The sequence below is a fragment of the Syngnathus leptorhynchus genome, chromosome 9 (assembly GCF_054491065.1).
Source record: "Syngnathus leptorhynchus isolate UIUO chromosome 9, UIUO_Slep, whole genome shotgun sequence".
NCBI classification, from domain to species: Eukaryota; Metazoa; Chordata; class Actinopteri; order Syngnathiformes; family Syngnathidae; genus Syngnathus; species Syngnathus leptorhynchus.
In genome coordinates this window covers 7,937,342-7,959,325 of record NC_141203.1, presented here as the reverse complement: position 1 = coordinate 7,959,325, position 21,984 = coordinate 7,937,342, and the positions used below count along the sequence as shown (strand labels likewise).

The window sequence follows — 21,984 nt, the reverse complement described above, 5'->3', positions numbered from 1 at the left end:
TGGCTCCTATGCACAGCCTTTCACATTCCTACATCTCTCAACCTCCCTCGTTCCCTCCCTGCCATCCTCGTTCTCTCTCTCTCTCTCTCTCTCTCTCTCTCTCTCTCTCTCTCTCTCTCTCTCTCTCTCTCTCTCTCTCTCTCTCTCGCTCTCCCTGCTTCCCTCCAACGCTGTTGTTCCTGCGCAGCTCCCACACATAATTCCGCCGCGATGGAAATTAAATGAAGGTGGCTTAACGCAGGCATGCTTTGAAGGATGTAACCAGCGGGGGGAAGCTCCACACACACTGCCAGATCCTTTTCCATGCGCTGTAGTGGATTTGCGAGGCGAGGACAAGGCAATCACTCAGCCATGCAGAAGCCCAGACAACACGAATAATCTCTCCACCTGACTTGTGGAAGCTCCACTTTTTTGGGGGGGGGTTCGTGAATTATTTATTCCTCAGCTGTCAAAGACGCTGTTCGGACAATGGAGCACGAGTGAAGCAGTTGGCACATTTGTTGCCTTGACATGGATGTGTTCAGCTTTGTGAAGATGCCAAAGCTGTCAGGGTGAGTCTGCTGCTGCTGATGCTGCCTGTGCCTGCGCATGTCACTAGGTGCTATGCGTGAACGCCGGCGTCATTTTAGACATTGAGCTAACACTTGGGGTGGGGGGGATTTGCAGATTATAATGGTTGTTTAGGTGGAAAAGTGATGATGTTAACGAGTAGAAAGGAGCGGATGCAAGTGATGGTGCAGTTCAGGTTGTGCAAATGCTCTGCATGCAAGTTAAGCCCAATATGATGAATGTTATTATAAGTCCTGACGTAAAATTGACTTCAAGTGTCTTAAAATTGGAAAGGAAGTGGCAAAAATATATATTGTGAGAGAAGAGGGACTTGGGATGGTTTGGCCTGGTGGCATTTGTTCTACAATGCAATTCGAAAAGGAAACAAAACATCACAGGAAAACTATTGAAATATCAAATCAAGTAGTCCCAAATTAGATAATAATAAACATTTGGTCACCTAATAAGAATCTGTTTGATCTTTTCAACTACTACTACATGTGATAACATACACTCAAAAAGTATCGACGTGGCCCATTATTAGTCCCGGAAACAAACCGCATGAACTTCCTCATATCTAAGGACTCAACGACACTTGCCTAAAAAGAAACAGGAAGGTTAAAAGCGTTTGATCAAAAGCAGAGCTTTTTGGCCTATTCCAAAGGCTTGTACTTAACGCAATGTCCAGTGTGCTGTCGCATTTGGAGTTGTTTTTATCTTGCTTCTATTGCAAATAAGAATCAGTTCTCAATTGCCTTACCTATTGATTAATTAGATATTGCTGAAATAATTCCGCCAGAGGCGTTCTATCTGGGATGCTCGTCACATGACCCACAATAAATTGGGACTGTTGTGAGTCCACGGTGTAGGATGTGGGCAGGATTTAAAAATTCTTTGCTTCAAAGTGCTTGCAAAGAGCTTATTATTATTTTTCATACTTCTTCTGTGTGATGTTTAAGCGTCAACAAAACGGATGGCAATAGGAAACAAGCAACCCTGGTAAATGAATCCACTTTAAAAAGTATACGCTTCTATAAAATGCTTTTAATCGTCCCCAATGGACTGTAGATTAATCCTCCTATGGGATTTGCCACCATTAGAAACACCACTGATTTAATTTGGTTGAAATTGTCCTACTCTTTTAGCTCAGTCTGTTGGTGATTCACGATATTAATTTGTCAGAGAAATAATTTGTACGTACTTAACATACTCTACAATACAATTTTATTTCAATAGATGTGTCCCAATACTAGTGTGAGAGACTTTTTTTCCTGGTTCTTCCTATGCTATGCTCCTTCGTGGTACGGCGTCTCCTAGTGGCGCCCTGACGTCACTGCAGACTGTTAAGTGTTCATAGGGGCCACAAAGCAAGCTCCCTGCAACAGCGACATTTTATTCGGTTTTGTTTACCCCCAACCCTGCTTGAGCTGCCAACTAGAATTTAAGTCAGCAGAAAGCTGTTTAGCTAAGGTTGATGGAGCATTTAATAGGCAATGTCTGCATTTATTCCGGACGTCTACATCGAAAACAGTTTGGATTTTCTGTTGAATGATCTTTTGTATTAATTGCTGTGGATGACATATTTTTTTGGTTGCTGAAAAAAAAAAGATGCTTTTTAAATCACTGGGACTGCTTGCTTTTCCTAACCTGATATAAATCAAGTCTGTTAGGCCACATCATTAGAAACACATTGACGTGTCTTCTCTCGTAACATGTGTGCGTGTGATCCATTCAACGCACCATTTGCATAGTGTAAATCGTTAACGTGGACACTTATTGACTCGTCTAAATGTTCGTCAGCATCCACGAGAGCTAAAGGCTCTGTCGTTCAAAGCGCAATCTCAAAGGAGGAGGAGATCAGAAACGGGGAGCCAGCTGGCTGATGGATGAGGTCTTAGGCAATCGTTTAGTCTGTTTTGTCCTTTTGAGCTCAGCGTCAAAGCCAGTGAAGAGCACACAGTGAGGCGCACTGCTGCATCCGTGACATCACGGGGGGGGGGGGCAGTAGATGAATACAGTGACGTGGCTTGGGGCTGGGTGATCATCGACGGGGTAAAATTTCCATCCATCCATTTTCACTGATAAGAATAAAACAATATAATCTTCTTGCAAATTCCCCTCAACAGCTTTGTTTTTATCTATTGTGACATTTGAGTTCTGGAAACATTAATCACCAAATTGTTACAGAAAATGTATTATTTTAAAAGTGTTATGGTAACACTCCATTTTGAATACTAAGGTGCTAATCATGAGTAACAAGAGAATACGCTAGCACAAAACAAAAGTGTGCGTTAGCAGATGCTTTTTAAGTCATCCCCTGTCGCTTATTGGTAGTTTTTCCTCTGAAGTGGTGGTTTCATATATAACAAATATGAGGTATGGGGCCAGTTACAGCTATTTTTCTTTAACAGATCACCGAGGAGTCTTTTAAGGAATATGACATTCATAACTGTCACCTGTGTTAAGAGATCACCACTGTCAAATAAAAGTGCAAAACAGAAATAATAGTCAAACTACTCACCTTTTGAAGATGCCTGATGACACATGATGAGAGAGAACAGGAAGCTGTTTGCAGAGCTACGCTGTCACCTAGAAACACATTATTTTGAAAATGCAGTTATTTTCATGCATTTTTTGCATAATAGGAAATCATGTTGACAAGTTATGTCAAGTGGAGGACCATTCGGGAGGAAACACAAGAAACACATAAAGCGCAGATGTCTTCATAAACGTTTTATTAAGTGAACAAGCAATGTTTTATGTTCCCTTTTGTTAATGTTCATTCATGATTTGTGCAACTCATTTGACATCTTTTCTCTGAAAGACTGCACTCTATTAGGTGTTGCTGTTTTGGTTAGCAATGGGATTTAACTAGGCTCTTTAGAGTCTATGTGTAAAACATTACTCCCATGGATCTAGGAAGTACTTCCCCCCGTCAACAAAAAGGGAAGGGTCAAATTGAGGGTTAAGTGGATGACACACCGGGCATTCAAATGAGGCACGGCGGCTAAAAGAGGAACAACCATTTGTTTCATTCATTCATTCATTCATTCGTTCATTCATTCATTCATTCATTCATTCATTCATTCATTCATCTTGCAGTCCACTGTCTTATGTCATATGCGGTTTGACATGCATGTCATGCTACTGGATGCATTGCTTTTATAAAAAAAAATTCCAAGACTTGAATATGAAAATTATGAATGAATATGCCGTATTACGAATGAAAGATCACATTTATTCCAATGAGAATTTAGCTCATTAGAGACTCGTTAAAACTACGCATCAATAAATTCTGTAATATAATTTACTTCTTTTGACTTTAGTGGTTTCTTAATCAATTTGTCACAGAGTACTTTATTAATTTACTCATCATTTCTTCTCTTTGCTGACTCCAGATGAGGTGGTGGGATTTGGGAAGCTCGCTTACTCACAGTTAAATATCCGGGGCTCATCGTGGGTGGGATGCTCCCTGATGCAGTTTTATTCCCACCCAGAGGAGATTAGCGAACAAAAACACACACACAACCTCTTTTGATACAGAGCTGCTGAGGATACCCTGGTTGCCCGTGGCAACAATAGCAGGGCTAATAAAAGACAAACACGATGTTCATCTGGTAAAATAGAGAAACAGCGACGGCACTCTCAAGTGAACGTTATAGAGCAGAAACACAATTTTATACCAGTGCCATCGAATGTGTTTACAAATATTGATGTGGCTTGTTGGTATGCCACAGTGGCCTCCTTCTGATGTTAGTGACCAATCTATACATTGCAAGAAATGGTCATTGTGGTCAGTTCTAAAGGAGGAACGTCGTGCAGCCTCAAATCACGTAGTGATCATTAAATTAAGCGATCATCGGATTAGAAGGTTGCATAGAAGGAGAGGGTCACTTGATTGACAGCTTGCTGATATGGAGCCTTGAGGTGAATAAAGAATCCAGTGTGAGCACGACTATACTCACCTCCTGCTAGAAATGGAAAAGAATACAGATTTAAGGCTTTTTCTTCAGCTCGAGCCAAACATTTAACACAGTCAATACCACTCAATCCCTTGGTTGGACTGGACTATATAGAAGAGCACAATGAAGCTGCTTCGAACAAGCTCTCATCCTGACCGGGGTGGATTAGCTTCAAGGTAGTGGGAGAAACAGAAAAACACAAGGGGTTTTTTTTTGTTTTTTTTAAACAAAACAAAACAAAACATGTTTTTGCGCTCTAAAACTAAAAAAAAATTGTCATAGAGGAATAAAGCCTTTAATCGGCAAGGTTCCTCTCTGTCTGAGCCACTTCTCCACGGGCCTCTTTGCGGGAGGCGCTCCGCTCATCTGCCGTCTTTCCACAGCTTTCGCAAGCGAACAGAATCGCATTAGGGGTCTGGCTCTGCATCTATTCATGTCGCTCATACGATACATGGATGTGTTCAGTCCATTTGGAGAAAAGGATCCATGGATTTTCTAGGGGGGGGGGCTTATCATGTGAGGTACTTCAAGTCCGTCCCAGCTGACTTTGTACACATTGGACACGCCGTCTGTCATGCTTACATACACAGGCAGAGCTAAAGGGGGGGCAACAGGGGCACTGCCACCCCCGAAATAGTCTCTCTTTTACGTGAGGTTGACATTATAGTGTTTTATGGCATAAACTATGGGTGACGAAAATTTATTGGATATTGTCCAATATTAATGTCGTAAATTATTTTTTTGTTGAGTAACAGTAATTTACTTGCCATTTGTTGTTCTATTTCTATCTATAAGGGATTATGGGTAAGATCCTTTCGTAAAGGTTGGTCAGGAGTTACACTTCATTCATGATTTTATCAAAAGAAGAAGGCGTGTGCTTGCAGGTGTTGCCATGATTTGATTGCATATAGTAACTAAACCTAATGGGGATAATCAACGTGAATTATTCAAAAGTCGTTTTGAGTGTGTGCGTTGGGACGTGATTCTCTTGGCATTTGGCTTTTCTATAATGCATAATCGCCATGCTCATGAACAGGATTACAGCGTTTCATAACACACTAGAAGTCTTCATGTTATTCAAAAGAGATGAAAGAGAAAGTGAACTACAGTGATAAAGCAAGGATCACGTTGGTCATGCACATTTTATGAAGGGCTGGAAAGTGATCCGCGCCCGTCTCCCACAAAGTATAACTCAAAGTAATTTCCTCCAAATTGTACTTACAGATAACTTTGGATGACATTGTAATTAAAACACGGCAAGTTAAATCTTTAATCGACCGGATTTGATGGTGATCTGCGATTCAAATTTGGAATAAATCAACTACTTCCTTTAACTTTCATATTTAGGAAGAAGTCATATTTCTACGTATTGTGGGTCAGCTTTAAGTTAATATGGTGACAATGCAAATAAAACCAAGCATTTGAAATTGTTAGTTTGACATCAAAAATATCCTTGAGGCCCACATATGTCTTAATTGCTTGGGTAACTTGTTCATGAATTGTGCAGCATGGTTCACCCACATGGCTCTCGACTACTAGTCCGATGCGACTGCACAGCCATTATTTATTCATGCGATGGGGAGGAAGATCATTTTCACCGTCTACCGGAGGGTGAACTCTATTTAGCATCTCTGCAAACCTGAGTCGTGCAACTCAAAAGCATAGCGCTCGGGAAAAGAAACGAGAAATCAAAGATCACGGGATCTATGACGCTTCGATTAATGCAAATGAAAACATGGATTTAAAGGGACGGTTTGTTATTCGGGGCAAAAATCTTGAGGTCAAATCCACTGAAACTGTGAGTACTGAATCAACTGGTTGTTTGTGTTAGCTTCAATAGCAGCATTTTTTATATAAATTATATATCTATCAATAGCCACAATCCTTCAGGGCAAAATTATTTTGTATTATATTTCAGGTATTTTACTGAGCAAATATGAACGTTACAAAAGCCCTTCACTTTTGCTACTCCAACAGCTTGCTCTCTTGTGCACACACATCATTTTGGATGCAGTAAACGTGTTCTAAATATACACCGCAAGGCCTTTTCCAAGCAAATGCTCTGTGTGTCAAATATAAATCCATGCATCTGGAAATTCACATAGCCCACTGCTGCTTTGGGGAAGCAAACACGTTGCCTCACATGAACAAGAGGAATAGTGTGCGCCAGAGGAAAAAAATATATATTTTCAATCGCTAGTCGGCTTGTTTCATTTTATGGCAAAACACTGCTGTGGTGCTGAGAAGAAGGCATGATATTCTTCACATCTCATGACGCCGGCACGTGTACACATGCGAGCAGGGCATGCTCACGGACACAGGCCACATTAACAAAGCCACCCATGCAGACGCGAGAGCGCTGCACACAACTTATTATGGCTGCTACAATAACTAGGGAAGCATTAACAAGCAGCCTTTGAATAATGGATGCAAAGAGCCCTGTTACACGGGAGACGAGCTTTTGAAGTGACATAACTTAGTGCCACTGCTCTCAATGTGCAGATACAAAGATGCAAAGAAGAGATCAAGAAGAAAATTATTCAGTTATCATCAGTATGAAGGCACAAAAGATGCGAAATGACTCAATTTCAAATCAAGTGATACAGTATGTAGTAGTAATGGCCTTAGTAGAGTGAAAATGATATTAACCATAATCTAGTTAAGGTCAAGACTTTGAAAATATCTCGTGGCACAACCCCCCTCCCAAAATATACGAGGTGCTAGGCCAGATAATATTTTTTTTTTTACAGATCTTCTGTCGGTAAATTGTGATCTTTGTTCGAGTTTTCTGAAAGATTTTTTGCATTTGTAAATAATAATAACAATGATAATTATTTGCAGACCACATGAGATATCCTTGGCCAAAATGGTGTTTACCTCACTCTTCTCCAATCACCTTATGACCCCCACCCACCCACTACCAAATGCAAATTATATTCTCGTGAATATGTATGAAGGATAAAAACAATAGAAAAAATGCTTTACCCATTTGAAACTAGCTTGTCAATGCGATGGCAGTGCACTTAAACACAGTTGTCCTAATTGAATTGAGAGAACATTTTTTCACCCTTGAATATTTCCACTCATTAAGACACGAAAGAATTCCTGGAAGTGCTTCTTCCTTTTGTATCTGCAAGTAGTCACCGAGGACAATTTCAGCCTCAGTGACACGAAGTGACGAGACAGAGACCCGCTGTCACGCGTGGCCTCGGATCGGGTCAACTATAGGGCTGATTCATTTTTGGACAAAGGCTGCTTTTATTCTCTAATAAACTTCACACAATCCATTTGAGTTTTGCATTTGCTTTTGAGTGCATCTGATTAAAAGTTATTTAGCGGGAAATTTAAGCCAGAATGTGCTGACTTTGAAGAAATAAAAGCCAATTTCATGCCTGTCACAAGTACAAGCATAAGGCATGCTTATGTAATTAATTTGGTTTGTATTTTCATACTCAACATTGACCAGTTGATCGCGCTGGGATCGCTGATCACTTTAGCCTTTTATCACCTGCCATAGCCTACAGCTCATTTATTTCCATTATAATTCAGATATTGAGAAGCAGAATATATATATATATATATATATATATATATATATATATATATATATATATATATATATATATATATATATATATAGTGCCAGTATGTGAGTGTATTTGCACAAAGGTTATTTGTGTTTACCTCACCACCAAAGAAGGGATGCTGAACTTTGTCTTTTTTTTTTGTTATATATATATATATTTATATATATTTATATATATATATTTATATTTGTATGTTTGCATTTCTATGTTGCTAATAATATCAAGCCCCCTTTGAGCCCATTTCAACTCACGCTTCAAGGGACATGCAATTCCGTCCTAGTTGAAGTATTTTACGCATATTTAATCACATATTTTGAGGCTAATGAATAAATCTGATGTTGTTTTGGTTCATAGAGAACATGAGACAGTCCGCCTCATAAAAAAAATTCTCATATTCTGCGTCGCATTTCAAAAGGTTTGTTGCGTTGCCACAACTCTTTCGTGTTTTTCCACAAACCGCATCTCGGTTGTTTGCGGAGCTGAACAAGCTCTGGCATAATGCGATGGAATAGAGTCAGACTGACTGACTGAGTGACTGACTAAGCAGCGTGCGTGATGTGCTGCTAACGCTTACGCATCACGCACCTCCCTAGGCAGAACGAAAACAGGTCCCCAACAACCCTGTGTCATTTTGCCAAAGTCTAAATAGTTATTTTTCAAGATTTAATGCATTACCTCAAATGACTGAAGTACCAACAAAGATGTGCTAATGGAGGTATTGATATTTCAGAAGTGAGCCACACATCACCAATTTTCAGTCTCCATGACACTGTTGTCATAAAAACAGACAGATTAAGTGGGGGCGCTAAGGGGTGGGTGTGTGTGTGTGTGGGGGGGGGGGGGGGGGCAGACCAGTCTTTAGGGTATTTTTCAATTTTTCCAGGAAATAGTTTTTTACATCTCCACCCATACCCTGAAGGGGGGATATAGTGACTCTTAATCAGCATTTTTTGAACATTTTGGGGATTTCTTGTTTGTTCTCCAGACCCCTTGAAATATTTCCCCCCTAAATGAAAAAAATCCTAGCTCCGTCAGTGTGTGTCCTCCCTATGCTTAGTCCAGTCTTTAACCTGTCTTTCTCCTTAAGTCCACAGGGATAGGATCCAGACTGCCTTGAATAGGATAAATGCTCTAAAAAATGTACGGATGGATAGATAAGAAATGTCATGTCTGAAAGTCTCATAGGAAAAACCATTCTTCATACCTCGTCTTGTCTGAGTCAAAATTCTCCCTTAGGGCCACGACTCTTGTTTTTGGCGCTCTCGACTTGATGCCTATCCCCTTCTATCGTCTGCAGCCACAGGACCAAGTCGTCAGGCTGGCCGCCCCCTTCGGGGACGTGGAGTACCTCGCAGGGACCCCCCAATGGCTGGGACATGGGCAGCAATAGAGAGGGGCGTGACTGCTACATCAAGTGAGTGTTTTAAAGGAGCCCCCCACCCTTCCCCAGATGTTTCAGACCACTTGGCAAAGCTATGATTATTCCAGCAGCGTCACCGCCTCCACGGCATCTCCATCTGTGCATTCGGAATACTGATTCGCTTTTCCTTACCCTGCTGTGCACTCTCTCTCTCTCTTTCTTTCTTTTTCTCTGTACCCTGCACACCACACTCTTCCTCTCACACACCCACCACACTCTGCACGCAGCCTTCCGTATGCAGGACTTCTTTTTTTTTTTAACTAAATTTACCTGTGCGGCAATTTGATTTTCAAACTGCTACTTGGCTCATTCGTCAGAGGATTCCGGCTTAATGAACTGTCACGTGAAGGTAAAGAGATGCTAAGTCTGTGTTGTATATATGTTTTAATGATGGTGAAATGTTCTATAGACTGGACTTTACAGATAAAGCGATTGACATTTTTTATCTTTAATTCTCCTCTCTGTCCTGAGTATTTACGTGATGCGCCAAAGAGGAGGTGAAGCCAAGTCACACATGGGTTGTAGCCCGGCGTGCGTGATGTGGAGAGGTGTTATATAAGAAGTGAGAGTGCTGGATGCAGTCAGAGAGTGCATCTGCATGAGGCAGATTCACGGAGGCTGTTCCGGCGTGAGACGTGGCTCGTCCAAATTTTTGGGAGACTCATGAATAATCAAACGCCCGTTTGTGTGCCCGTCACAGAGGCCGGCGGGCACAATGCAAGTCCGTAGCATTCCTTAAAGGAACGTGTCTGCATGACAGCGGCACATATAAATAAACCATTGGGCATTTAATATTAACAGTATGACACAGTCTTAAAAGGATGTGATGCAGTCCAGGGAGTGATTTTGAAAGAGTGTTGGTTTGACAAAGACATCTTGATGGAGTACTGCTGAATGTCATGTCTGCTAAGCATCAAAATATTGTGTGTGTGTTGTTTTTTTTTTTCAAATATTGACGATATAATTTGTGTAATGACCATATCAAAACTATCCAATCCTCAACCTTTCGCAGAGAGCCATCTAAGGTTTTTCTAAGACGAGGGTCACTCAAATGGATGTCTGACAAAAAATAACACTGTTGCCATTTAAGGAGACAATGTTGAAGGGAGACACAAAATGTTGAAAGACGATTTACAGTTCCGTAATAATGGCAGTAATTGGTTTTAGACATGCAAAGCGTGCCAGGACAGCGTCACCTGCCTCTACCCCCCACCTCCTCCTTTACCCTCTACCACCTCTCTACCCCTCCCTCACCTTACCTGTTTAAGAGTGCTGCTGGTGTGGACAGCTATGAGCTTGAATGGGGGGGGGGTTATGAGAAAAATCCACGATGAAAAATGTTGAGAGCACAAGACGCAAAAACAAATCTGAAAAAGAAAAAAGTGACAATTGTGGAAGTAGTAATTAGTAAAATTATTAGAATTTATTGTTGAATCATGCTGTTCTTTTTAAGCAACTGATGTAAAATGAAATATTGATATTGTTTGTTCAGTTTCTGGTTTGCTAGCATATTAAAGCTAACTATTGTGTGGGACCATAGGATGTATTATTGTAAAGATTTCTGGGATGCGGATTTACTCTAAAGATGCACAAGTGAGCTGCATTTGAATTCTGTGTGTAAATGAGCAGAGTGATGCAAAATGTCACACACATAATTGTGTTGCCACTCGTGACTAACAACAACGCCGTATTTTGTTTTTAAATGTTGACAAATGAAGGATGAAATTTCAAACAAAAAGCAAAAGAACATGAGTCATGGTTTAAAAAAAAATAAGAAGCAGGTGTGAACAGAGAACAAAAGAGAAACACTGCTCTGTCCTTTCCAAAATGTAAATTGTGCCTGTTGGAACAACAACTGTTGTCGGCATGATGCCGCGGTTTTCTTGAATTTTGGGGCACGCTGCATGATACAATATGAAATCCAAATGCACAAAAACAACAAATGTTGTCTGTGCATCTTTTTCTAGGTGTCTTTCCAAAAATCCTCAATGTTTATAACTAGCTACATAATGGGAATGAAGCCATGTTAAGCAGGTGGCCGGTGCCGGGGAAGGGACTATACAGGTCCATATGCTTTTGACAATCTGTTGAGCTCCTCACTTGAGGAGGATTAAAAAAAACAATGACTGATGTCAAGCTCTTTTAGCAAGTGAAGAATATTAAAAAATTACAGGGATGAGCAGGCCTTCACAGCCTCAAGCCCATCACGGACAAGTGAAAATGAAATGGCACGCTGGATGGACTCGATGCACGGAGGTAGAAGTTAATCACAACGTCAGAGTAGAGTTATTGCGTCTATACATTTCTGCCAGTCGAGCGAAGGCTGTGAATTATTTCACGACGGGACTTTCATCACATAAACAGTATGAGGTGATTGATCTTGCTCTGACCTTGTGCATCGAGATTTTTGTGGTGCACCAGCCATCAAGTTTCAAGTGTCGTCACAATGAGACAAAATGTTTGTTTTTGGAAGTGGCCAAAATGACCCTCAAATAACCCCATCAAACCCGAATGGGAGACTTTACTCGTCTTCAGGAAAGTTGTTTTGTGGGTCTACGCTTGGTAAAAATGTCAAACGTGAAAAAAGCCCTAAAATCTGTGATTTATTTAGCCAATAAATAATATTTACCAAGAGGGAAAAGGACATTTCAAGAAGCCCTCTATAACACATGTTGGGGCTCAAATAAAAGCTGTGCTCTGTTTCATGGCCACACTGTGCTACTGGAAGATAATAAGGTTCTAATTAAAAAAAAAATTGTAAACATTTCCGAGAAGCGTGATACCAGAAAGCTACATTTTAGCCCCAGACCATCACATAAAACAAAATGTCCCCTCCTGAATGGAGATTACATTGTAAATGGTGTTGAATGGGTCTGACTTGCTATTAAAAGCAGACAGTAAATGATACACTTCTGAACCTTCTGACTTTGATATCAATACTTGGATAACAGAGTAGCATCCACACACAAAAAATTCCTTTGTCTGTCCAAAAGCTTCAAAAGTTATATTTTCAAGACATACATAAGAATGAATTGACTCATCAACATTCTGCAGCACTTTTCCCTCTTTTCTTGAATTTGGCAACTGACAGATTTTGCTGTGTCTTTCTTTTGTCACCAGTTAATTGTTAGTCATTATTGTTGAATAGCACACGTGTCAAGAATAAATGCGAATTACACACTGTCTGCCTCAGCCCAAGGCTTTAATTAACCAACATTGCTAGCAAGATGGGATTAAGCCGTTCAGAAAATGGATGGACGGATCCTAGCAAGATTCTGCTTTTGATTCTGTGCTGAGAAAGCCTTCGGAGGGTGAAGGACGGAAAATAGAAAATGCTTTGCACTGTGTTGATGCTGAGATTGTCGACTCCCACTAGAGATGACATGACATGAGAACCTGGTGTTGTCGCTTTCATTTTAAATGAATCCATTCTCACGGGAACATAACTAGTTCACAGTAAAACAAACGAACATAATGCCTTGAATCCTTGTCTTATTTTCACAGCCAATTCAGCCAGAGCAGCTCCCTGGAAGAGGTTCGCCTAGATGGAGACAAATTTGTGCCACCAGCACCTCGGAAAGTGGAGATGAGACGCGACCCGGTGCTTGGCTTTGGTTTTGTGGCAGGCAGTGAGAAACCCGTGGTGGTCCGTTCAGTCACCCCAGGTGAAATGACTCAGCTTTTACTATGATGATGACTCATCCAATTATCGGCACCTTAGGAAATACTCCATACAAGTAGAAATGGCAAATCTAGGGCAGGCTTACTTAAATGATTCATCAATTCTAACAAGACTGTTTTCTTGAATGTGAACAGGGGGTCCGTCAGAAAGCAAGCTCATCCCAGGGGACGAGATCATCATGATCAATGATGAACCAGTCAGTTCCGCACCCAGGGAGAGGGTTATTGACCTTGTCAGGTAGGGCAACACAAAAATAAACTTTTACTCATCTGACTAACACAGTCTGGCAGTTCTCATGCATTTTCATGCTGACTATCAAAATGTTCAAACCAGCTTGCGATGCATTGCGCATGAGTAAGATGGTGGCTATTGTGCCTGTAAATAGTCTGTAAAAGCTATACATATTTATGCGATGAGATGTTTCTTCAAATGGTCTTAGAAGACCATGCAATATTTATATGTAGTTTGAATTACAGTAGAGTGAATTTTACGTCATACAATTTGGAATTTGAATGTTTCAAAAATGTGTCTTTTTTTCTTTTTAATGTTGTATAATTAATTATTATTATTATTATATTGTTTATATTTATTATATTGTTTATTTTTATTGTATTAATTAGATTTCTAATCAGGATTTTTTTTATGTATTATTTATATTCCAAATATGGTTTCAAAATACTATGAACGTCGACTGGCAATGATGATTCAAACTAAAGAATTCGGTTTTGGGAGGAACATCTTGAATTTGGCAATATTTGGTTCGATGACAGGTCCTTTTTCCACAAAGCATAAGGCTGTGATGTGCTTTATTTTACAGGAGCTGCAAGGAGTCTATTTTGTTGACTGTTGTTCAACCCTACCCGGTAAGTGTCTTCCAGTTAGATGTTCATTTGTTAGCTCCTCATATGAAAATAGGCCATCAGCCAAATGTACTGCCAATGTACTCATTGTGAGTCTTATCCATACCTCAGATGAACTCAATAACAAGTCAACTCTTCATCACCACAATGCGTCAGAATTGTAATATTATAATTCTCACCAGTAATCAGGCATTAATCAAAGATGCCTTATTGGATGAAACAATTTCTCGGATTCAATGAGCAATTAAATTTGTAGCGAGATTTGAATAGCAGAAAATAAAGGCTTTGTGTTGAGTTTCATAATACCCGAGAGAACCAAGCAGCTCTTCAATTCCGGTTTGTAATGACTTCCATTTACCAGACGCTTCTTTGCAGCCTCAATGACACACTTGATGGTGACCAAGGTTATTAGGCTTCAAAGGAGGATACATTTGTACTGTGGGTTAAGACGAGGGGGAAAAATGTATCGGATTCATTTTAGAAGGGCCTGACTGTCCTCTTTTCTTCTTTCTCTCCCAAAGTCACCCAAGTCGGCATTCATCAGCGCAGCCAAAAAGGCCAAATTAAAGACAAATCCCGTTAAAGTCCGCTTTGCGGAAGAAGTCATCATCAACGGCCAGGTTCCCGTAAGTCTCACGTGCGCTCAACATTTTTGTGTTGTTAAAGCTTAGAGCAGATAAGCCAATATTTCCTTTCATCACTCGGGAATAGAAAGCGTGTAGGCGTGAGTGACAGATGGAGGCACATGCTACCCCACACAGCACTTGACTGGTTTGTAAAATCTGTCACAAAGAGAGAGCAACTATAGTGTGGGAACGGATTTGGGAAAAAAGGCTGATACATTGTTGTAATGAACCCGTGGGCCTCAGACAGCTAAGACAACAAGCTGTGACTCTGTAGTGCCGAATCAGAAAGTGTATCAAAGAACAAAAATGAGATGCTCAACTGACCTTTAATGTTACATTTTATGGAAACAAATTGTTTGACTATCATTACGAACTGAGAGAAACCCAGACTTGCATCTCCTAATGACCTGCTAAGGACTACAAATATTTTGTAAGATTTTATGTGGAAATAAGCATCTTTTTCACAAAGAAAAAAAACTAAAGTAATGTCTCTATTCCTCTGTGGGTTTTTTTTGTTTACATTCCTTTCTCAGGAAACTGTGAAGGACAACTCACTTCTTTTTATGCCAAATGTTCTCAAGGTCTACCTGGAGAATGGCCAGACTAAATCATTTAAATTTGACAGCAACACATCTATTAAGGTAAGGTGGCCACTCTGGAATATAATTATATGATCTGAACCGACTTCATATTGCTTCAACAGAACCGTTCACTGTGGCCTTTCGGGTTATATCTGTCGTCAGATTCTCCGTTTAAATTGGACGAACCCTCGTTACCTGCTTTCCTTTGAAATTGCTTTTGCGTTCATGCTTGAACAGGATGTCATCTTGACACTACAAGAGAAGCTGTCCATTAAAAGCATCGAACACTTCTCTCTGATCCTGGAGCATCGAGCCGAAGGATCGGCCAGCAAACTGATGCTCCTTCATGAGCAAGAAATGCTAACTCAGGTGACGAAGAGGCCAGGGGCACACAAGATGAAGTGTTTTTTCCGCATCACTTTTGTCCCAAAGGATCCTTTAGAGCTGCTTAGGAGAGATGCAATAGCGTTTGAATACCTCTATGTCCAGGTGAGGAATAAATGAGAGATTAGATGCATGTTTATTGAACTAGTTGTGAGTGAGTTGTAAGCAGTCAGTCAGTAATGTAACCTCTTGTCCTCTCTCTCTCTCTGTTACATCTCAAGAGCTGTAATGATGTGGTACTGGAGCGATTTGGGTCAGAGCTGAAATATGACACCGCCCTTCGTCTGGCTGCCCTGCAAATGTATATTCTAACCATCAATACCAAGCAGTCCCAGAAAGTCTCCCTAAAGTATATTGAGTAAGTAGAAAATATTTCAAATAGCTTGACATGGTAATGGAGAGTCAGAGCCGTTGAATTATTTACTTTCTGTTTCAAATCCATGCGTATATTTTCAGTAGAACATGACAATTCTTCCCACAATTCTTCTCACAATTGATTGACCTTTTGTAATGCTTATGAATCGTACATCCACAGGAAGGAGTGGGGGCTGGCCTTGTTCCTGCCTCCCGCGGTGCTGTCCAGCATGAAAGAGAAAAACATCAAAAAAGCACTCACTCACATCCTCAAAACCAACCAGAATCTAGTTCCACCTGGTAAAAAGGTAAAGGCAAAAGACTCACATTCATAGTACTTCTTTCATCTCCATTTTTCCCTTTACTCTCTGGACCTAAAAGAAATCCTTAACCTGCTGGAGTTTTACAAAAAACCTCTCATGTGGTTGTTTTAGTCAGACTAAGATACACAAGAAGTTGCTGAGAAATTCTGCCATGAATCATTTCTGACCGTATCTAATATTGCATATTGCAGCTGACCGCCTTGCAGGCTAAGGTCCATTATCTGAAGTATCTCAGTGACTTGAGGCTCTACGGAGGTCGGGTGTTTAAGTCGACACTTATTGTAAGTGAAACCCTTCTTTAAGTCAAACTCCTTTTAACCATAGTATGTGGCATGAACTACATGGGGAAGTGATAGTTGTGCTGATTCTATTCACAGCAAGGCGAGAAGCACACTGAAGTGACCTTACTGGTTGGGCCCAGATATGGCATCAGCCATGTGATTAACACCAAAACAAACCTGGTGGCACTTCTGGCTGATTTCAGCCACGTCAATCGCATCGAGATGTACGCAGAAGATGAAAATAAAGTTCGAGTGGACCTACATGTTCTGGATGTTAAGGTAGGAATCAGTTTAGATGTTAAAAAATATTCAAAAGGATCTCTATGATGAATTTACTTTTCTGCCTCTTTCACAGCCGATCACTCTCTTAATGGAGTCTGTTGATGCGATGAATTTGGCCTGTCTGACTGCTGGATACTATCGGTTACTGGTGGATTCTCGCCGTTCTATTTTCAATGTAGCCAAGAACACAGACAGTTTGGATAGAAGTATGTCCACAAAGGCCGTTTCAGTCAGTGTCAAATCCAGGTCCGGAAAGTTGACTCACTACCACAGTTTAGCTTTAGCCACAGTTGATTTAAGCTAGCTCCTGGCGCAAGCCAAACTGTGGCAGGGTTTTTACTTTCTGGACCCAGATTTGACAATTCTGATATCAGTCTGTGTCATAGATTTGTTTTCATTTGTGCTTCTTTATGCTGGCCACGCAGGAAGGATCAAGCAGAACTACCAGGCCATCGAGTGTACATATAGCACACCCCAAAAGGGATACGAAGATAGAAACAACCAGAGGTGCAGCCAGGACTTCTCAGACCAGGAGTGTGAATATCTGGACCGCAGCAGATGTGAAGGGCAACCCTCCTACATGGCTGAGATCCACCAGGCGCAGCATTCCACACATATGGTTGAAAGGGCGGAGTTCTGCAGGGTACCACCCACCCAAACATACCTTAATGTCCCAAGAACCAAAGGCCAAGAACCCTGTAGGAATGCAAAGGTGTCTTTCATTTTTGGAGATTCTCCCCTAGACACTATAAACCCCCAAAATCTGGGCTACCAGAGACTGATGGATGACACTTTTGAGATGATGGACAATCACAGCCCGATGTACAGGCGACTTGAGGAGGACTACAAGATGATGGATGCCCTAGAAGATGGCGATGGATATCAGTATTCCACCAAAATGTTTGAGGAGCCGCTGCTGCACGATATTTGCTACGCAGAAACAACAGATGACGCGGAAGACGAGGATGACATCAGCTGCGAAGAGGACTTGGTGATGAGTGACATTGACAAGCCTACATTGCTCTCCCTCTCAGGGTCCAGTGATGACATCATTGACTTGACCTCGCTCCCGCCGCCACCGGAGGGTAACGACGAGGAGGATAACGATGTACTGCTGCACTCGCTCAACCTGGCCATTGCTGCTCCTCCTCCTGGCTTTAGGGACAGCTCAGATGAGGAGGAGCAGCAGGAGGCTGGGAGTCAAGCCCAGGGGGGTCGAAATGACGTCCCAGTGTCCCTCATAGATTCAGTGCCCGGCCACAGAGCCCAGAACCAGGGGGAGCCACTGGACGAAGCAGTTGTGTCCACCTTGCAAGCACTGGCAGCCCTTGCTGCATCTGAGGAACCCGCGCAGTCTGAGAGCAGCACAGGTTCCCCTTTTACTATTGTAACATTCATTCATTAACATCACAAATACTCCAGCCATTCACTTTTCATTTGTTGCTGTTCATTTTTTTCCAATAAAGCTCATTTTGTTCTATATTTCCATTTGTGTGAGTTTCTTCAGTCATTTGTGCATCATATTCATTTTCATTACCTAAATATTCATGTTATTTGTTTATATTTGGCAACCGTTTTATCTACACATTAGATGTTTGTTAGTACTGTACCAAAATAATGGTAAATAAACATCTGGTAAGCTTTTTAGCTACTTTGGTTAGTCTTTTGTAAGATGTATCATTCAAAGTAAATTGTCAGGGCACTGAAACAAAAAAAAATCTGAAAATCCACTTCAGATGACACTAGCAGTTTTACAAATGAACTTTTCATCCATTCTCTCAATTACCATCTTTGCATTTCACTCATTCGCTTTTCCGAGATGTCTACAAAGAATGTTCTAATAATGTTTTTGTCTTTGTGTGGCATACAGGTGTAGAAATATCACGAGCGTTTAGTCCAGAGTCATCAGATTCTGGGAATGAGACAAACTCATCCGAGATGACGGAAAGTTCGGAACTAGCCACCGCCCAGAGACACTCGGACCACCACTTGAGGATGCATGTAGCAGTGACGGATGGTTACCACGCCACCAATGATGAAAAGACAGAGGGACTTGGTGAAGGTGGTGCCGGGACCGTACAGGAGCATCAGGGTGAGGAACTGAAATCCGCGGCCAATGCCTCCTCACAGCTTTTCCACTCTGACGGTGGTGAGATGGAGCCAGAAACAATGGAAATTAAATCAGTCAGTGAATACTTCACGAAGATACACATCGACTCGCTTATGAGCAGGCACAGAGGAAAGCAAACGGATTTGGAGAACCGAACCCACCGAGACACCTGTGATCCCTTGGAGAGATCCCACGTAACTTCCCAAGAGCTAGCTAAGGAAGAGCCGCTGCATCTTGTTGGGAAGTATAACACCTTCACAGTGAGGGATTCCTATTATGTCAATCAGCTTGATCTGGGGCGAACTCCCCTCAAAGAGCGCCATCAAAAATGGCTGCACAGAGCGCCGGGAAACAAAATGGACGATGCTCTCTCTCCAGAATATGTGAATGAGTCACAGGCCTCCCACACAGAGAGGTTGACAGTAAAGGGAGGAAAACAGGACTCAGATGAAAGAAGCCAACCGTTAAACAGCCAGCTCCGCTCTCCCTCCAAAGGACCAGAGGGCGTTGATACTTCACGGGACGGTGAGCAGCAAATGAAGAAGACGTCATCGGAGCAAGACGTCACACGGCTCTACGAATACCATTTGAGCAAGCGCATGTCGTCTTTGCAGAGTGAGGGGGCTCATAGTCTCCAAAGTTCACAATGCTCCTCTATAGATGCCGGATGTAGCACGGGGAGCAGCAGCTGTGTCACTCCAATGGATTCTCCCCTTTGTGTCACCGACAACACGCATGTGCTGTCCGACCCCTCGCTGAAGGGGTTGAGTTATGCAACTTCTGCTGAAGAAAAGGCCTATGCTTCGCCGGGACCAAATAAAGAACCCACGCAACTAAGGAAGACCCAGGCAACGACCAGTGCCGACTCTGGGTTTGGAAACAGCCGGGACAGTGGTCACAGATTATCAAAGATAAAAGAAACCACAGGTAAAACTACGTAATGTCCTGCCACTGACACACTCACGCACGTTCAAGAAATCAAATGTTGAAATTGTCATTTGGTGTCAGGAGGATGCTTAACTGTTCTCTGTTTTCCTCCTCCCCCTAGTGTAGCCTGCGCACAGCAGAGAACGCTTGGAGAAGAGACATCTTTAGCGCTCTGTCATGAGACCAGTAACACCACCACAGTCATGTCACCATCGTTATTAGCAAGCTGCACGGAGCCCCCTGGGCTAAACTGGGACAGACCTGAGTCTAGCTCATGTGCCCTGCCTTCTCCCTCTAGCGGATCCTCATGTGACCTTCTCAAGGACAGCCTCAGGAAGCCACGCAGGGTTCCCATGCGTAGGAGAAGCTGGAGCACCATAATGCCGGGCTCCAGGAGCTTTGAGGCATTGTTAGAGAGGACCAAAGCCACATTCACGGGGAAGAGCGCCGGTCAGAAATTGGAGTCACACCGCTCGAAAGCTCAGCGCATACTGTACGCCAAAACTGTCACCAAAAGCTTGTCACATGGTTCGGTCACCCTAAATTCAGCATGTGGACGACTGCCACAGTCAGCAGCAGCAGCAGCGAGGCTGGACGCAGGTGCATTGAGATGTCGTAGGCCGGTCAGTTGCTGCTTCACCTGGAAACAGAAGAACGCCGATAACAGGGAGCCCTCCCAGCTCAGGTTCTCTGTCGCCTCGATCGACCAGAAGAAGGCTGAGCAGAGTAGTGTGGTAAAAATGAGCCTGGAGGAGAGGTTGGCTCATGTCAATTCAATGAAGGGGAAAACCTACAGCCTTCGAACGGGGTTTGCTCTTGCGCGGACGGACGCTTTAGAGATGCTTAGCCTGCTGCGTTCCAGCCGCGTGACTAAAGGTAAGAACGCAGAGCCCGGCCAGACGGACACGGAGACCTTCTCTCAGCTGCTCATCACGCAAGCTAAAGTGCTGAGCGGCGCCTGCGCTCAGATGGCCGCAGAGTACGGCAGCCCAGAGGAGTTGCTGCTCACGCTGACGCACAGTTTCCACACACTCTGCTGCCTCACGCAGGCCTGCATGTCCCTCGAGGAAGGCCTGCGCAGCGACACCGAGCGGCGCCGCTTGGCGGCCAAGGTGGACGAGGTGCTCATCAACTACGTGTGTCTGCTGAAAGCTGCCGAGGCGTCTTTGGTCAGCTCCCCCGAAGACCCGAGCGTGAAAGCGCTGATGCATCACTCTGCCAACATGGCTGCCATCATAGACGCACTAATCCACTTAATGACAACACTGTGCTACAAATAACGTACCCCAATTATTGATTTGAAAGCCATAACGTAACGAGACGTGGGTATAACTACAAATGTGAACTGTGAGAGAAAATACTAAATGCCTTGTGTACACTATATTTTATTAAACAATGTAGAAATATTTGAAACACAAAATTTTAAAAAGATTTAAGCCTTCTAAGATGATGCATACAGACCTCCACTTGAGTATTTAATAGTATATTATAAGAAAAATTCTAAATTCTATAATGGTTGTATTAAAGACTTCTCATAGTATGTTGTTTTGTAAAAAAAGTCAAAAAAATATAAATATATATATAAATAAATATATATCTACTATGGTGGGGAAATATTACGTACAGCTGTGGACAAATCATTGCACATGAAGCGATTAAATTAAAATAATGCACTTTTTCATTTGCTGGGTGATTACTGTACATGTACACTGTGTACACTTTCCCTGTCATGTTTTGGTCAACTTCATTAAAACTTTAAAATACCTCAAACAAGTCTACAATGTTTACTTTTATGTATGACCAAAGCACAATTTTCATTTTCTTAATTCTGCATTATTTTGCACATGCACATTTCTACTGTGTTCTTGTCTCTGAGCCGTCAAACCAGAACAACACAAGCTGAGACAAAGATGAGTTTGTTGATTTGCATTACTCACACACACACACACACACACACACACACACACACACACACACACACACACACACACACACGCGGTCGCATGTGTCATTGCATAACTATGCAAAATAATTCATGCTTTTAGCATTTACTCTA

At 42.0% G+C, this 21,984-nt stretch overlaps 1 protein-coding gene across 3 annotated transcripts; it reads left to right on the top strand.

Annotated features, from left to right (window-relative positions):
* The first annotated feature begins 217 nt into the window (after positions 1-217).
* Positions 218-21,688, top strand: LOC147050967 (FERM and PDZ domain-containing protein 4-like). 3 transcript variants are annotated; one of them, XM_085920594.1, is made up of 16 exons: positions 218-551; positions 9,396-9,512; positions 13,023-13,183; positions 13,335-13,437; positions 14,018-14,063; positions 14,582-14,686; positions 15,220-15,327; positions 15,505-15,756; positions 15,873-16,009; positions 16,187-16,313; positions 16,520-16,609; positions 16,706-16,888; positions 16,965-17,097; positions 17,317-18,261; positions 18,762-19,928; positions 20,055-21,688. In XM_085920594.1, the coding sequence occupies exons 1-16, from the start codon at positions 511-513 to the stop codon at positions 21,206-21,208; spliced, it is 4,869 nt and encodes a 1,622-aa protein (XP_085776720.1). In that variant the 5' UTR covers positions 218-510; the 3' UTR covers positions 21,209-21,688. The 3 variants fall into 3 exon arrangements, with proteins under 3 accessions (XP_085776720.1, XP_085776721.1, XP_085776722.1); XM_085920595.1 differs by lacking the exon at positions 9,396-9,512; XM_085920596.1 differs by lacking the exons at positions 218-551; positions 9,396-9,512 and adding an exon at positions 9,710-9,867.
* The last annotated feature ends 296 nt before the right edge of the window (positions 21,689-21,984 follow it).

Excerpts from the sequence above, each read along its gene's own strand:
- LOC147050967 (XM_085920594.1), top strand. The coding sequence starts at position 511 with ATGGATGTGTTCAGCTTTGTGAAGATGCCAAAGCTGTCAGG. Across the intron at positions 13,184-13,334 it reads GGTCCGTTCAGTCACCCCAG|GGGGTCCGTCAGAAAGCAAG; the intron begins GTGAAATGACTC and ends GAATGTGAACAG. Across the intron at positions 14,687-15,219 it reads TCATCAACGGCCAGGTTCCC|GAAACTGTGAAGGACAACTC; the intron begins GTAAGTCTCACG and ends TTCCTTTCTCAG.